At 42.7% G+C, this 16,886-nt stretch overlaps 1 protein-coding gene across 1 annotated transcript; it reads left to right on the forward strand.

Moving 5' to 3' along the window:
• Nucleotides 1-942: 942 nt before the first annotated feature.
• Nucleotides 943-4,767, forward strand: OTOR (otoraplin). The gene is made up of 4 exons (XM_006122171.4): nucleotides 943-1,127; nucleotides 1,586-1,725; nucleotides 2,418-2,528; nucleotides 4,226-4,767. Exons 1-4 carry the CDS (start codon nucleotides 1,004-1,006, stop codon nucleotides 4,247-4,249), a joined length of 399 nt encoding a protein of 132 aa, XP_006122233.2. The 5' UTR covers nucleotides 943-1,003; the 3' UTR covers nucleotides 4,250-4,767.
• The last annotated feature ends 12,119 nt before the right edge of the window (nucleotides 4,768-16,886 follow it).

Here is a 16,886-nt window from a genome sequence, read left to right on the forward strand (position 1 = left end):
CCTTTAAAATGATTTCTTCAAGGAGATACTTACAAATTAGCCTCTTACATCAGATGTAGTTCAGTGCCTTGAGTGCACAGCTTTTCCAGGGAGAGCCCAGTTATGTAACAGTGTGCTGTGAGATTTTCAGTGAGCGACTGATTCTACACTTGCACTCAAGATGTGACTGCACATGTGGTTGGTACAAGGTTATGCTGTGGTGAGGATGCTGTTGCATGTTTGGGGGCTGGATGGAATCATTGAGCAGGTCACATTCAGGGCTTTCTTGTGCTTGTAAAAATTGTTTTTCAGACATGCATAGATGGCACAGCACTGTAGTTATGTAGACTTGGATGCAATGGAGTTTATTTGGGCAATGGTGGTTAAGTATGTTTGCTTTTTAACTGGCTCATGCAATAAAATTAAAGCTTTGTCCACACTCTGAATGTGAATTACCCAGATTTCAAATTTAATTTGCCAATGCACAAAGCCTTTCACTGAGAACTTGTGACATTGACTAGGTTTATTTATATTTGCATTAGTGCCTAAGAGCCCTGTAGAAACACAACACAAAGACCATCTGCCCCAGAAAACTCTGACTTTATGGTCTTTGGACATTTCATGAGAATCAAGGATTTATGAACATGAAGGGATGTTATTTCTTTTGCTGCTGAACGGGGATTGACTTTTTTTTCATCTTCAGAAAAATATTGCCTGAGGTAATGTTGAGGCTATTACATTTAATGGAAGCCCACAGGAAAGTATAGAATGTCTCTGTAAAACAGCAGTTTACTGAAGGCATGGTACAAAAAGGCTTTGGAAAGGGATTGTATTGAGTAAATAAAACCTGAGGGTCCCCTGGAGCTCTGTGGTTCCTCTTAAAGTAATGGAATGTTAACCTAATCTCTTCCCATTGGTCAGGATGTTTGTCCAGATGTCTAGCTTTTCCATAAAAGATAAGTATTACCAGACTCGACAAGCATTTGAGAGAGAAGTCCTAGCAAAGAAGAACACTGATAGAAAAATGATACTAACTACTGATTTGGTTATACTACTTTTATGCCTTGGAGTTACTTATCCTGGTGTGACTGGAATTTTTATGGACAAACTTGCCAGCAAAAAGCTCTGTGCTGATGAGGAGTGTGTTTGTAAGTATTTCTGTTTAAACATTACTAGAGCATATGATCAAAACTAAATGTTTTTTTTGTACAAAGCAGTTTCTGGTTTGAAATGTACAAACACGCTGCTTGTTAATTTGCTGTATTAAATTGGTCTGTTTGTACCTGTAAAAAAATTCGAATGTGGCAAAACCACATGTACAATTAATTTATAATCCACATGATGCTTTTTTAAAGATTGTGTTTCATAATCCATTATAATCAAAGGCAGGTGTCGTTAAAAACATTTTTCTGAGAACACCATTGCAGTTAAGATGTTGATAAAGTGACAGTCTCTGATTTTACCTTTTTTAGTATAAACTGCAAACTGTGTAAGATTAAATCTAGCAGGCTCTTCTCTGATAATTTTGAACGTTGCCTAGTTTCATGTGCAGAGAGAGTCTAATATATGCTGTACTCTTATCTACTTCCTTTTTTTCCCTTTGCAGACACCATTTCCCTTGCCAGAGCAGAAGATGATTACAATGCACCAGATTGCAGGTTCCTTAATATTAAAAAAGGGCAGTTGATTTATGTTTATTCAAAACTAGTGAAAGAGAGATACTCTGGAGAATTCTGGGCTGGAAGTGTAAGATGAAATTCTTCTTCTACAAGCGCTAATCTGCCTCTAGTTAACTAGTAATGGGTTTTTTTTGGGTCAATATCTGCTTTATAAAAAGCAGATTTTAACAGCAAAAATAAATCCCGTGGCTTTTTCAAAGATTACATCTGAGATTTTTTTAAAAGTGAATATACAAAACTCTCAAATCCAAACTTCACAAACATCGATCAGAATCTCTCTCATATTGAGAGAATGTATAACATTAAAAGTGTAGATAATAACATAATGGAACTAAATGCACTGAAATCATCAAAGTAAAATCCAACTCTCTTCTTCTGCTGCCGTTTATTGAAAAAAATCAGGGGTGAAAATTTTACAGCAACCTAAATCTGAGAAGAGATATTTTGTTGACAATGGATCATTACATCTTCACTTCACCCTTTCATTTAATGGAAAATAAAACTGCCACTCCACTTTTATATGGAAGATCTTACAAGCAATGTATCCTAAATATAACTTAAGGAATCATGTGTGTCCACATTCTGGCTTATAGTCATGCTTCCTTTTGAAAAAAAATCTTGTCCTAGTTAATTAAGTAGCATGCAAATCCAAAGTCCACAAGACTGAAGTGAGAGAGAATAAGATTGCTGCTTTTGATAAAAACTTGAACTAGTTTAAACTGGATTTGGGCATCTAATTTTAGTTTTTCTTGTTCTAAGGTGTATGGTGAGCAGTATGAAGACCAGATGGGAACTGTTGGCTATTTCCCTAGCAGTTTAGTCACAGAGCAGCATGTTTATCAAGAAGCTAATAAGACAATCCCTACAACGGTAAGGAGTCTGCAAAAGGCTGGGAAGTTACTCAATTGTGTAATGCTAATTTGCTATAAAAGCAGACCATAGCTATACACTACACCATCCCAAAGACCTGCTGACTGTGATAGTGCTGAGCCATACACACAAGCCTTGGACCTGATCCTGTTTCCCTTACTTTGTCAAGGAACCCCACGGAATTAATAATTTAGGTCTTGATCTTGTTACCATGTGAGCACTGTTGAGAGCTTCATGTCATCCTGTCCCCAGCTGAGTCAACTGAAAGACTTGCATTGCACACAAGATTCCATTTGCAGTGTATAGCAGGTTTTATTGGTCCTACAGAGTGGAAGGATCATGCCGTATATTCATGAGCATCCGATACTGTAGTCTCTGTTAATTATTTACACAACAAATAGGGATTTGTCTCTTTTATAGAGAATTCCTGTAATGACCACATACTTCAGTCTTCTTGTGATAGGAGCTTGAGTTCTGCTTTTGCTCCAGTGGGAAAAGGAAGAGGCTACATCTCTGTATGAAAATTCACTCGTTCACAATTCAGTTCCATATTAGACAAAGCAGTCCAGGCTACCTTTTAATCCTGAGCTGATGGTGTCAAACTTGCAGATGAACTGTAGCTCAGCAGTTTCTCTTTGAAGTCTGGTCTTGAAGTTTTTTTGCTGCAGGATGTCTACCTTTAGATCTGCTATTGTGTGTCTAGGGAGACTGAAGTGTTCTCCTACAGATTTTTGTACATTGCCATTCCTAATATCCATTCCTAATTTCCTAATATCCATTAGTTTGACACCATCAACTCAGGATTAAACAAAGACTGTGAATGGCTAGCTAACTACAAAAGCAGCTTCTCCTCTCTTGCTATTCACACCTCCAGCTGCTAGAAGTGGGTCTCATCCTCCCTGATTGAATTAACCTCGTCATCTCTAGCCTGATTCTGGCCTGCATATTTATACCTGCCTCTGGATATTTCCACTACATGCATCTGATGAAGTGGGTCTTAGTCCAAGAAAGCTTATGCTCCAATACATCTGTTAGTCTATAAGGTGCTACAGGACTCCTTGTCGCTTTTGCATTTCCAGACTAAAATGGCTATCCCTCTGATACTTGACACCATGCATGCAAAGAAGGGAGTTTGGCTTTCAAATGAAATCTTGGTATTTGTCTTCCAAAGATGATAAGTAGTTTTCTCTATTACAGATTAATAAGGTTTTCTAGATCCATTTGGAACAGCCTTTCCATGTGTGAGTGTGGGGATACAGATAAAAAGAGAGGCTGAGGGGGACCTGATGATTAAAGTCAGTGGTTCCCAAATGTTTTTCCCCAGGGACTGTTTTCATATCTTACTGTGTGCCCTGGTCCCTTTTAATGTCTAGTGCTACCAGAATGCCCTGGCTCCCTGGCCAGGGAGGGAATGCCCTCAGATTACCATGACCCCTTGTGCATCAGGCATGCAATGTAATGCTGTGCAAAGGATGCCTTTCCATCCTCCCTGCAGCAAAAGTGGTGGAATGCTGATCCAGTGTGTCCCAGCCCTGACTCACTTTTAAAAATACAGTAGAATTAGTTATTTAACATTTGTTTCTCCTTGCTTACCTTTTAAAATGTATTTTGCACTTTGATTCAGTTTGTACCTAGTACTTATTTGGTATAACAATGTCTAAAAGCCTCTGCTAATTTTTCTAATGACTGTCTTTCAGGCCATTGACTTCTTCTGTGAATAGTACTGGTATGTGGCTGGGTCATCATCAGATGGATACCAAGAAAATCTGATGGATATAACCTGAATTCCCAAGGCTCTTTCTTTCTTTCTTTCTTTCTTTCTTTCTTTCTTTCTTTCTTTCTTTCTTTCTTTCTTTCTTTCTTTCTTTCTTTCTTTCTTTCTTTCTTTCTTTCTTTCTTTCTTTCTCTCTCTCTCTCTCTCTCTCTCTCTCTCTCTCAGATGTTTGTAAAATAATACATTTACTTCTAAATAAGAATTTGTCGAGAGGAAGTGATTGCTAGGGAAAAAAGTGGAAAAGCTTAGCTATAAACCACATAGCATGTGCTTCAGAGGTCTTTCTTCTTGAAATTTCTTTGTTATATTTGTTGGTAAGCACCCTTTAAGCTGCCACATTGTTATGTTCAAAGTTATCTAATATTTGAGGCAAGACTTTTAATGTCTTGTGTTGCATTTATTTTCTCATTATACATGTACATTTTATATTATTAAATAAAACTGAAGAGAAAAGCCATCCATAAACTGCTTGCATGAGTCATGTTTATGGCAAAAGAGCCATTTTCCAAGTAGTGAAATCTCTGGTAATCTAAAAACTCAATGGAGATTATAACAGTGTTTTATGAAACAATTTAATATGCTGTATGCCTATGAAGAGGCCTAACTTTTGCCCATGTGTCTCTAGTGGGCATAGGCAAATCATGTACCCGGGCAGACACATAGACTGTTAAATGTCTAGCTGGCACAAGTATTTGAATTGTGCACATATCAGGTTCTTGCGTGTTTAAATTAGGTGTTTGCAAACATGCACGCAACTAGCTGAAAAGCTGATAGGGATTATACTAAAAGTGCTCAAAGCTGTATGAGAAAACAAAAGCAAAGACATTTACGGTGTATGGGGAAAACCATGTGTAATCCAATATCAGGTGCTAAAAAAAAGAGCATCTTCTTTACCGCTTGTTGAGGGCTGCCGGTATGTCTAGCTTTACACAGTGGATCCTTGATACGTTGCTTCACAAGAGCCCCCCCAAATCTCTGTGCTTTTGCTCCCGAGGCCTGATCCAGCACTGGACTACCTGAGTTATGATGGAGTAAACTGAGATGACTTTTAGCATTTATTCCCAAACTTCAGGGATGGAGGCAGTAACTTCAGATTCATCACTCAGTCCATATAGGGAGCTATAGAGACACAACAACCATCTGGAGGAGAATTCCTGCTATGTAGCTGCTGGATAGGGCCAGTGGACATGGCACTATATTGTTCCTCTTCGCAGCTTCCACTGGGGTAGGACAGGGAGTGTTCATATAGCTGTGAGCTGCAATGTAGCCCACTGGCAAATGAAGCAAGTGTAGGGGAAGCTGGGCAATCAGGCTCCGCCATCCTAGAAATATGTCATTGTTTGTGTACCTCTCAGCACAAAATCTAACCAGGGTCCTCAAAGACTGACTCTGCTACCAAAAAAAATCTAAATTGTGGAGAAACATAAAATCAGGATTTCACCCTGTAGTTACGTTTGGCGTTTTCAGAGAACATCTGGCTGCGAGGAACAATGACTGTATCAGCAGCAGCAGAGAAGAGGTATTTGTTTGCTGGCACTGGATTCAGCGTCTTTTCACCAGCTGTCCCATGTGTTGCGTGGCTCTCTTCCAACCCATCTTTAGAAATCTCACCAAAAAATTCCAGATGTCTATTTTACATGCTGGCACTGCAAGCACTCCAGATCTCACTATCCTTGGGGACCTATGCAGGATCTGAATTCAGGTCAGACAGGCTGGATGCATTCATAACAACTTCCCTTCCTTAATGTATATGTTTCTCTTTTAAGTTGCTCATAGGGAACTGTAACGACATCACCCACTATATTTTCAACTGAATGTTAACTAAGAGACAAGGCAAGTGGAGGCATATGATGCGATTAATGGCCAGGCTTCCTTGAAAGCATGCCTTTACTGCTCAAATACAGTGTTCTAAAAACTTAACAGGGCTGAGCATTTTGTATTTGAACAGGGTGGGACTGTTCCTGCATCAAGGAAGTCCTGAGCATTGGAGTGGGAGTTCCCACTAGAGGAAATGCATGTAGTAATTTCTGTCACCATCATGGCAGAGAAGGTGGTTAACTGAATCAGCTGAGCAGTGAGCACCATTGTTGCCAACAATTGTATCAAGAATTTTGTTATAATTGGTCTTTTTCTTAAAGTGCCAGCTGCTGGAACCAAGTTAATCCCAGAGAATCTCATCTTCAATTAAAAATGGTTTTTGCCCTTCTGGTTGCAGGGAAAAGCTTGGAAACATGAATCCTGAATGGGCCAGCACCAAAGAAGAATAAAAAGAACCTTGTTTTGAAGTCTCATGATATGCTAGGGCCCGAGTCATGGTTCTCGAACATTTCAGGTTGGCAATACTTCTAATGTAATGGTCAGCTAAGAATAATATCCACAGTGCTGGCATTCACTGTAGCCCTACAAAACATGTAGAAACTGTCTCCATGTTCTTGGGTGAGACTCATTTTATAACCAAAGAGCTTGGCACCCAGACTCCTGAGCCTGTAGTAGGGCAATGCTTAAGGTGCGTCTAGACAGCACCCTTCTGTCGGAATAAGCTACGCAATTTACACTACACAAATTACGTAGCTTATTCCAAGTTTAGGTCGAAAGAGCTTATTTTGAAATTTGGAGCTTTGTAGACAGCACCAAATTTCAAAATAAGGCACTATTCTGACAAATCCCTTAACCCTTGTGTAATGAGTGTTACAGGGATGCCGGAGTAGTGCACCCATTATTTCTGGAAATAGCTGGCACTTTTAAAGATGCAGCATTGCTATTTTGGGTTACTTTCAATTTCCCAAAGGAGCAGTGCAGTCTAGATATACCCAGGGAGAGAAGAACTGACAACATCCCATTGGTAGACAATAGCCCCTCTACACATTCATGGCAGAGAGTTTAAAGCCAGGCTGGTGGAAAAGCTGTGCTCCAATCCAGGTCTTCCACCATACATGGACATTTTCATTCAGCCTCCTTACATCAGTGCATCCATGGATACTGAATTAAATCTGTCAGTGACTTACTTACTTATACAGTCAGTACAGTTTTGCATGTATGACATTATGGACATGCAGTATATGTCTGTGTAGCTCAGATCTTGAATGGGGTTGTACTCATCTAGTCTAAACTGTGATAGTAGCCGGCAAGGGTGGAAGTCCTTGCTACCCCAGCATCCACGCAGCTAGTTTTATCATGCTAGCTTGAGCAGCGCAACCACCTGTATATTACCTAAGCTGGTTTCAGAGATAAGAATCTAGCTGGAAGGTATCACCAGAATCCCAGGCAGAACAATTTGGCTGTGTCTAGACTGGCATGATTTTGTGCAAATACTTTTAACGGAAAAGTTTTTCCATTAAAAGTATTTGCGCAAGAGAGCGTGTAGACTGGCATGTGCCTTTGCACAAAATATTTGCTTTTGTGCAAAAGCATCCGTGCTAGTGTAGATGCTTTCTTGAGCAAGAAAGCTCCGATGGCCATTTTAGCCATCGGGCTTTCTTGCGGAAGAAATTAACGTTGCTGTCTACACTAGCCCTCTTGTGCAAGAATACTTGCGCAAGAGGGCTTATTCCTGAGCGGGAGCATCAGAGTATTTGCGCAAGAACCACTGATTTTGTACATTACAAAGTCAGTGTTCTTGCGCAAATACTCGCAGCCAGTGTAGACAGGTGGCAAGATTTTGCACAAAAGTGGCTGCTTTTGCGCAAAATCATGCCAGTCTAGATGTACCCCTTGTGTTTAAGCTTTGCTATTAAGAAAAGCAGTTAATAATTCTCTGTCCACCAAGACCATATAGCTCTCCTCCATTTAGATTTTGATACTATGGCATCTATCTGAACTAAATGAGCGTTCTTCATTACCTCTGTTCATGTCCCCAAAAACTTGTGATGAGGGGAAGACTTCATTACTTGTTACTGGGTGTTTGTCTCTGCTGATCACACACCTTTGTACAGTGGGGTTGTGGTGCCCTCCAATGGTTGCTTCCTGCTCTAGATTTCTAATTAAATGGCTTATTATAGAAGTATTCCAGTTCCTGAGCATAGTTGTTAACACCATGGATGACTGGTTTTAGAAAAGCTGTAGAAATGCCTACTGAATTTTAGTCCATACTCCCAAGCAAATGCTTTATGAAAGAAACATTTCTTATTTAGTAGTGCATGTTTTGTATGTGGGTTATTACTCATTCTACATGAGATAAATGCTGTGTTGAGGATTACTATAAAGACAACTTAGACTTTGCTGTTATGCTTCTGTGTTAGTGCTTTTACAAATGCAGTCTTGTCTAGTGGGTGAATTGCTTGCCTTAGTTTCTCCTAACAGTTAAGAACATATATCTGCTGTAGTGAGAGGTTAAGAACATATATTTGTCTTCCTCTGAGATTGATGTGGAGGAACCCTGACACTCCCTGGTGGGTGGAGTCAGGACACCGGTAACAACCCTGCCAGAAGCACAGGGGCAGGACAGATAGTATAAAAGGGTCCTGAAGCTTGGTTGGGCAGGAGCTGCCAGGGGAGTCAGATGCCCCCTGCCTGGGCCTGAGGAAGACTTGGAAGAGCTGCCAGACCTGTCAGTCGATCAGTGTGTTAAGTAAGTGCTGGGTCTGCCACTAGCTGTCTTCCCCAGGAATGATAGAATCATAGAGCTGGAAGAGACTGCAGGAGGTCATCAAGTCCAGCCCCCTGCCCAAAGCAGAACCAATCCCAACTAAATCAACCCAGCCAGGGCTTTGTTGAGCCAAGACTTAAAAACCTCAGGGATGGAGATTCCACCACCTCCCTAGGTAACCCACCCTCCTCCCTAGGAAGAGGAAGAATACCTTTGAAACCAAGGTACAGAATGAAGGAGTTGTAGGAAATAGCCCATGGACACTAGCCCAGTGGTTCTCAACCAGAGGTATATGCAACCCATGGACAGTCGGTAATGTAGGCACAGCCTTCCCAAAATTGCCTAAGTTCCCTGGCCACTGGGGAGGGCTTGGACTGTGTCATGGCAGCCCAGCTTTCCTGGTCACTGGGGAGGGTTGGGGCTGAGGCTGCACAACATCCCCAGCCCTCCAGGTGACCAGAAAAGATGGGGCTGATGGTGGGCAGGGCTTGGCTCCAGAGGCAGGGCTGGGGTTTGCCTTTCCCAGCTGGGCCTTCACCTGCTGCCCATGTACACCCCTGAGGGAACTCAAAGCTCTTTGAGGGGGTACATCAATTCATCTAGATAGTTGCCTAATTTTAAACAGGCTGCATAAAAAGCACAAATGAAGTCAATACAAACTGACATTTCATAGACAATGATTTATTTATACTGCTCTGTATTATGTGCTAAGAGGCTGGTGTTTGCCTGCTGTCTGCCATAGCCAGGACATCAGACTGTCTGTTTGGTGCTTGCACCCCTGGACTGTTTGGTACTCCTCCCTGCCTGAGGACCTGAGTGCCTCAGTTGTTGGGGCTCATCCCTGCCTAGAGGGCCAGGGCCTAAGAGACTGGTAATTCATCAGTAATTAGAGCCCTTCCAAAGTTACAGCCATGAAAAACACATTATAGACAGTGAAAACTGGCTTGCCCCTATGACATCTGATATTTTGTGTGCTTTTTTTGTGTATGCTATACAGATTTCACAGAGACCAGTGCTTCTCAGATTTGGGGTCCTGACACCCAAAGGGAGGTGTAAGGGTTCACAAGATTGTTTTAGGGGTCACTGTATTGCCACCCATATTACTGTGCTGCCTTCAGAGCTGTGCAGCTGGAGAGCAGCGGCTGTTGCCTAGATGCTCAGCGCTGCAGGCTGCGCTGACAACAGCAGTGCAGGAGTAAAGGGGGCAATACCATAACATGCCACCCTTACTTCTGCACTGCTGCCTTCAGATCTGGGTGGCCAGAGAGTGGTGGCAGCTGGCCAGGCACCCAGCTCTGAAGGCAGCAGTGCAGAAGTAAGGGTGGCAGTTCTGCAATTCCTCCTACCGTAGCCTTGTGACCCACCCCCCAAATGTTTTTTGGGTCTGAACTCCTACAATTACACACTGTGAAATTTCAGATTTAAATAACCAAAATAAGGATGTTTATTATTTTAAAAATCCTGTGATCATGAAATTGACCAAAAAGGATCATGAATTTAATAGGGTTCTATCCATAATCTGTATCTAGAGAGGCAAGTGACAGTGAAGGCATATGTGACCTCCCTCCACGGTTGAAAGGGAGGGATGGCTACACACTTCTAAAGTGCTGGCCTGTCAATCTAATGGTGGTCACAACCAGGAGAGGCTCAGATTGAAAACTCCAGGAAGTGGTACTGGCAGTTCAATATGTGAACTTGTGATGTAGAATTAAGTTCAGAACCATTTGTGGTCATTAAAGATCCTATTGTGTATCTAATCACAGATTGGGTGGTGAGATCAAATGTGTTAGCCCAATTCATATGCTAAGTTTGCCTACCTAATATTTCGCCTGCAGTTTCAATTGTACCTAATTCTGGTCTCCTTTCCTGTCCTAAACTCATGTGCAGTGTGGCTGAGATCTGTGAATTAGCACTGCGATGGGAGGTGTTTGTGCCTTTTCCTAGGCAGGATGGAGGAGGCTGACTTTTAAAAGCTGTGCCTTGTGTGGTTGTGGTGGGGAGGAATTGGCAGCTGAGTCATATTAGTGGAAGAGCTAGCAGAAGAATGATGATCTGCTTTCTTTTAGTCTCTTCCTAGCCTAGGCAGATTGCTATAGAGTCAGGCTAGGAAAAAAATAACTGAGGGAAGTTTACTGTCTGCACTAAAAGGGATTATGCTTCTTCCAGAGATGGCACCTACTTTTGTCTGTTTTTGTTTATTAGGCTACAAGAAACTGCCTGCTTAGTTTTGTTTCCTTAACACCTGTGACCAAGCAGAGTTGTTGTTGCCTTCCTGTGGCTGAAATTGAAATGTTTAGGGGCTTTATAGGGATTTCCCTTTTTTTTTCCCTGAGACCATAAAATCTAGGCTGTAAACTACTTCAGAAATGGCTGTATTTTTGCGTGGTGGGTAAAGGGACTCCTTCCAGTGCTTTCAGATGAGTAGTGCTCTGTACATGCGGGTTATTGTGAGCTAGCATTCGTGTTTGTTGCCCCTCTGCTCAGATGGAAGTTGTTTAGCTATTCCATTAAAATCGAGGGACTAAAGCCTATGGCATTGTGTAGCATTGCATGGATCTCTCTTTAAAAGAGGAGCCAAGCCCAAGTTTTAAAGCAATCCTGACTACAGCTATAACAAGAGTGTTATTTGTTCCTCCCCTGCCTCTGGGAACCTCCCTTTTGTCATCTTTTGAAGAACTTCTAAACTGGAAGATCGTAACCTCTGATCCTCCAGGCGGAGTTCACTGCTCAGGCAACAGGGTTGGAGGGAACTCATCAGGGTCTCACTCAGGAGACGGTTCTCAGCTCTCTCACAGTAAGTCTGTGGGGATATTTTCACTGGAGAGTTAACTCAGCCTCTTACCTGGATGTTATCTCCTAACCCCTCTTCCCACACAACCCTCCCTTCAGAGTTTAATCCTTCAGAGCTTGAGGGCATGGCTTAAAGCAGGGGTCTCCAACCTTTTTAAGCATGAGATCCCTTTTTGAATTTAAGTACAATCCAAGATCTACCTCAAACCCAAATACCCTTGTCCCCCCTCCTTTGTGCCCCTTCTCCAAGGCCTCACCCATGCTTACTCCAGCCTCTCTCCCTCCCCCATCCTCCTGCACTTTCACCAGGTTGGGGCAGAGGGTTGGAGAGCAGGCTCTGGCCTTGGATTAAGGGATTTGAAGTGTCAGAGGGGCTCTGAGTTTAGCTTGGGGCAGGCAGTTGTGGTGCTGGAGAGGGTTCTTGGTGTAGGCTGCGGGAGGGTGTTTGGATGCCGGGGTGCTCGGGGCTGGGGCAGGGACTTGTATAAAAAACTTGTATATTTACAAAGGTTATTATATAGATGTATTTAGATTAAATGTGTCCTAACGTTGGCGCAGTCAAATTGGTGCAAGTTCTTTTACTCTCTGCTTGCAGGTGGGGGACTGAGGTAAAAGGGGATAATACCATCCCAGGGCAGGGAGGGTGGAGACAATAAAATTTATATTTGTGAGAAGCTCAGATCCTATGATGATTCATGAATGCTGGCTATAATCTTCACATCTGCAGTGAACATGCTGCACTCCAGGCCTGTAGCTGACCCCCTCTTGCTGAATGTGGCAGAGCCCACCACTGCCCCCACACTGGTCAGAAGGGGTTAATGCAGGCTGGAGAGAAACAGTTAGGGAGAGGCTTTTAAGTAGCCAATCAGGTTGTAGCTTGTTGAGGGCAGCCCTGTATATAAGGAGCTGCCCAGCAGAGAGAGTGAGTCAGGCCTTGATCAGGGAAGGTGCAGGACCCAGTTCCTGGAGAAGCACCTTTTGGAGAGCAGTGCACAGGCTCAGGGGGACTAGAAAGGGAGACTCCAGCCTGATACCTGCCAGTCTATTGGCCTTGCTACAAGGGCCTTGAGGGTGCAAAGGGTCACAGGGGAATTGGCCCAAGGAACAAGAGGTAGCGAAGGGGAGTAGAGGAGGGCAGGAAGTGGCTGCTGCCGGAGGGTCCCTAGTTTGGGACCCAGAGTAGTTTTCCCTTTGCACCACACCTATCACCAACGTGTGAACAGTACAGACTACGGCTTGCCTCTGAGCTAAGGGGTTAGACTTTGGGGCTGCAGTTGGCCACAGTGGTGGGTGAAACTGAGAGCTGCCGATACCCGCTTGGGAGGAGGGTGTGGCCCATGCAGACTGTGGCTAGCCCCTGAGACAGAGGGGTTAGGTTTGGAGACCACAGTGGCAGTTGACATCCTGGACTGTCAATAAAACCCTTGGAAGGGGTGAGAGACCATCGGAGTGGGCTTGGCCAGAGAGCAGTGTCCTGAAGAGGACGCCGTGGTTGGGCAGCAACGCGGGTCCAGACTAGAAGTGTGGAGCACAGATGGGGGAGACACCAGCTTGAAGTAGGTGCCCTGCTGATGAAAGAACTAATTCCCCAGAGCTACCAGCAGAAGGTGCCCCAGTGGTGAGCCCCGCCCAGTGACACCAAAACATTGAACGTAGGGCAGATACCCACCATGGTTGAATGGTTAATGTTTGCCAAAGCTGTACGCAATTGAAAACAGGGGTTTGTAATGGGCAATATAAGGTACTAGATAGAATCTCGACAAGCACTGGTCAGTAGTGTTGCTTGGAAGCTACTGAATTTTTAAAACATTGATTTATAACTTTCACAGAAATCGTTAAGTGGCTCTTTTTTAGGGGGGGGGGGGAGTTGTGGAATTTTGGTAAGCAGCATTTTCCTAGATCAATGATTTGAGGCAGCAGAAACAGGCAAGGGAAAGCACAGGTTCCCTAACAGTAACAGAACGGCAAACAAGTGAGGTTTTTTTAGGGGTGTGGTGTGTACCATTAGACATTTTTAAAGGGAAAAATCCTGTATTTTGAATTGGATTGGTTCAGCCTGCACAGTTGTGTGGGAACAGGTGAGAAGTAAACAGAATGGCTACGTCTACATCACCGTGCCTCATTTGCATATGTTTTTGCACAACTTAATGAGCTGCCATTTTGCACAAGGGGCTTTTGCACAAGAAGGAGCAGTCTACATTGCTCCTTCTTGCACAAAACCCTCCTCTAGCGCAAGACCTGTTTTGCTGCTTATTTTCAGGCAGAACAGCTCTTGCGCAGAGGGGGGGTTTTGCACAAGAAGGAGCAATGTAGACTGCTCCTTCTTGCACAAAAGACCCTTGTACAAAATGGTGGCTCATTAAGTATGCAAATGAGACATGGTGATAGTCATTGCCACGCCTCATTTGCATATGTTCTTGTGCAAGAAAGTGCAATGTAGACATAACCTATAAGGAAAAGGTCTATTAGGAAAAGGTCTAGTATCAAGGCCGACCTTAGGATTTATGGGGCCTTAGGCAGTACTATTAAACTGGAGCCCCTATGCAGGATGGGGGGGAACGATTTTTTAGAGATGTGATTTTGATAATTTTCAACAACACACTAATGAGAACTTTTAAGCAAATTTTAAACCAGCGGTGGGGAACCTAAGACCTGGGGGATTAGATGCAGCCCCCAGCTTGCCTGGATCTGGCCCCTGGGGTTCAGGATTTTGCCCCAGTATGGAGGAGCCTGCACTGGTGTGCCAACCTCCACTGCCCCCAGTGGGGTTGCAGCACACACAATCTACTAGCCTGTGCCCCCCTAGGCTCTGGTGTATGAAGGGAATGTAGGGAGTGTCTTTCTCATCAGTCAGAGGCTACATCAGTGAAGGATTTTTTTGGCTTCTCACTTGTATGCAGACCCCAACTGTTTTTTTTCCCCCCTGTGGGTCAGCAGCTCTGGACCCAAATATGTTCCTGCAGACTAACACAGGAGATTCAGAAACTGACAGGATATAGCTGCAGTTGACAAATGTCTGTTAGATGGCTTCATTATCACTTGAATGGCTCTTTCACTGGTTCAGAGTTTTGCTAATAGCTCCAGCAGGCTTTTTCACTCAAGTTAACTAAACCCTCTCAGGAAACAGCAGAGCCACAGGATAAGGGAGAGGCAGTGGGTGAACATTAAGGCCCAGAGTTGCCCCACATTTTTCAGGCGCCCTACACAACTGTATTCTGTGTATGGGTAAGAACAGCACTGTCTAGTATAATGTATTTTCCCCTTTGAGTGAAGGGCTACTCGTGATCCTATACTTGGGCTGCATTCCAAGGTGGGATCAGCCCTCAGAGTGCTAGTCTATTGGGTAATAGGAAGGTTCTCCTGCTCACCCCTACATGCGGGAAAGGGAGAAGAGTATAAAGTTTTTGTTCTCTGCCTTAGGTATAACAGAAACTGTAACATAAAGTCATTACAGATGTTGTTTTGAAAGACCTTTCAGCTCTGCATGGTCAGCTAGTGCTTTTTATGGTGTTGGATCATTCCATCATTGGAAATAAAAATTCTTACAAGACCTGTTTCTTCTCCAGTTACTTTAAACCGTTTTTACCCTCCAGATATTACATATTTCTCTCTTAAAAATACAAACATTTTGTTAGAAAAGCAAAAAAGTAAGTTGTGAAAGGCAAGCTTATTCTTTCAGTTCCAGCAATAACGTATGCCTAATACACACTAAATTCAACATTTTCAAATATTTGTGCCTAATGTTGCACACCTAAGTAACTGGCCTCATTTTCAGCACTTGGCACCCATTTGTTTCAAAATTTGGCAAAAATATTTCCATGTGTTTCTTCTTTCCGTTGTTACTCTAGTGAACAGAGAATAAGATGATTATCAATAAAACAAGAAAATGAGGCAACTGAACAGGAGGCACTTAAGACAAATATATATTTTCCTAATGTTTTATCCTAATTCCAAAGGCTTTTGTTTAAATTTCAAGTTGCTGCTGTGGAAGATGGTTAGAAATTCTGCTTCAGTTTTATTAAAAAAACCTCTTTATTTTTATGTTTAGCTGGGTGTCTCGGGGAATCAACTGTCTTAGCAGAAAAGACAACAAATTTGGGATGCTCACCAGCCGTCACTAAACAATAAAAATGAGAGAAACATGGGACTGTCCTGTGATTTTCAGTAATTTATTTGATGTGTCTTGTGACTACAGTTACTGTGATAATATCACATTCTAGGGAGAGGCCCATGGCAAGCCGCCTGCAAGTTACTCTCTACAAAGTGCAGTTACATAGACAGATGGTATCCATTTTGGAATATGAAAACTCTCAGCAGGATCACACTTATGTAGTACCTGCTTACACCTCTAGATGTCCTCATTGTTTAAGCTAGGATACTAGCAAAATAAGTGCTGCAGTTCTCATTGATACTAGAGAGGGATGAACCTCAGAGGGTCCCTGGGGTCTGTTTGTATAAAAACACAGTAATTCAGTTGTGTTGGGAATCTTCCAACATTTTCCAAAGTTGATAGCTCCAAGAAGAGGTTTTTGGTTCCTTCCTATTTCAGACTGGTTTGGAAATAGGAGGAGATCAGGCTGTCTTACCAGCATCAGGCTGTTTAGGGCATTGCTTCAACTCTTTGGTCACAGGCTTACTGCAGTGTTGCAAAAAATATACATTCCAGGCAGGATAAGACCGTTCCTTATTAGAGCCCTGCTGGTGTGATTGGCAGCGTGTTATTATGGAGTACAGGCCGTCCTTGGAACTCACTGATACCCAAACTGAAAACTAGTGTTCTGCTTTTTGCAGAAAATATGACAGTGATGTATCCGTGGGCATCACTGATGAGGTGAAACACATGAAAGCAATTAATTTGTAAGGCAAACTCTGAAAGTATGCCTCTCAAACCACCAGCTGCTAAATAACCTTCATGAGCGTAAGTTGGAATGTCTTGTTCCTAATGTTACTATAGCTCTGTGGATATTCTGTACCGTTACTGTTTCTGAAGCCAAAAGATCTTTTAGAAAAATGAAACAAATCAAGACAAGAGTTAGTGGTCTTGTTCTTCTTGCTACGGAGCAAGATCTTGCCAGGTCATTGAACTTTGATATAACTGATGATTTTGCTGGAAAAAAATCCGAAAGAGTTGCATTTTATGACCCCTTCTACATTCAGATATGTTTTGTTAAAATGTTTTTATGTATAAAAATTAATTTTGTTATACAAG

Source organism: Pelodiscus sinensis, chromosome 3, assembly GCF_052426305.1.
Source record: "Pelodiscus sinensis isolate ZL-2025 chromosome 3, ASM5242630v1, whole genome shotgun sequence".
In the NCBI taxonomy this organism is placed as follows: Eukaryota; Metazoa; Chordata; order Testudines; family Trionychidae; genus Pelodiscus; species Pelodiscus sinensis.

What these genes read in the sequence shown, in the direction of transcription:
- OTOR (XM_006122171.4), top strand. Translation starts at nt 1,004, where the DNA reads ATGATACTAACTACTGATTTGGTTATACTACTTTTATGCCTTGGAGTT. An exon ending in TGCTGATGAGGAGTGTGTTT is followed by an intron (nt 1,128 to 1,585) that starts GTAAGTATTTCT and finishes TTCCCTTTGCAG; the next exon opens with ACACCATTTCCCTTGCCAGA. An exon ending in ATAAGACAATCCCTACAACG is followed by an intron (nt 2,529 to 4,225) that starts GTAAGGAGTCTG and finishes ACTGTCTTTCAG; the next exon opens with GCCATTGACTTCTTCTGTGA.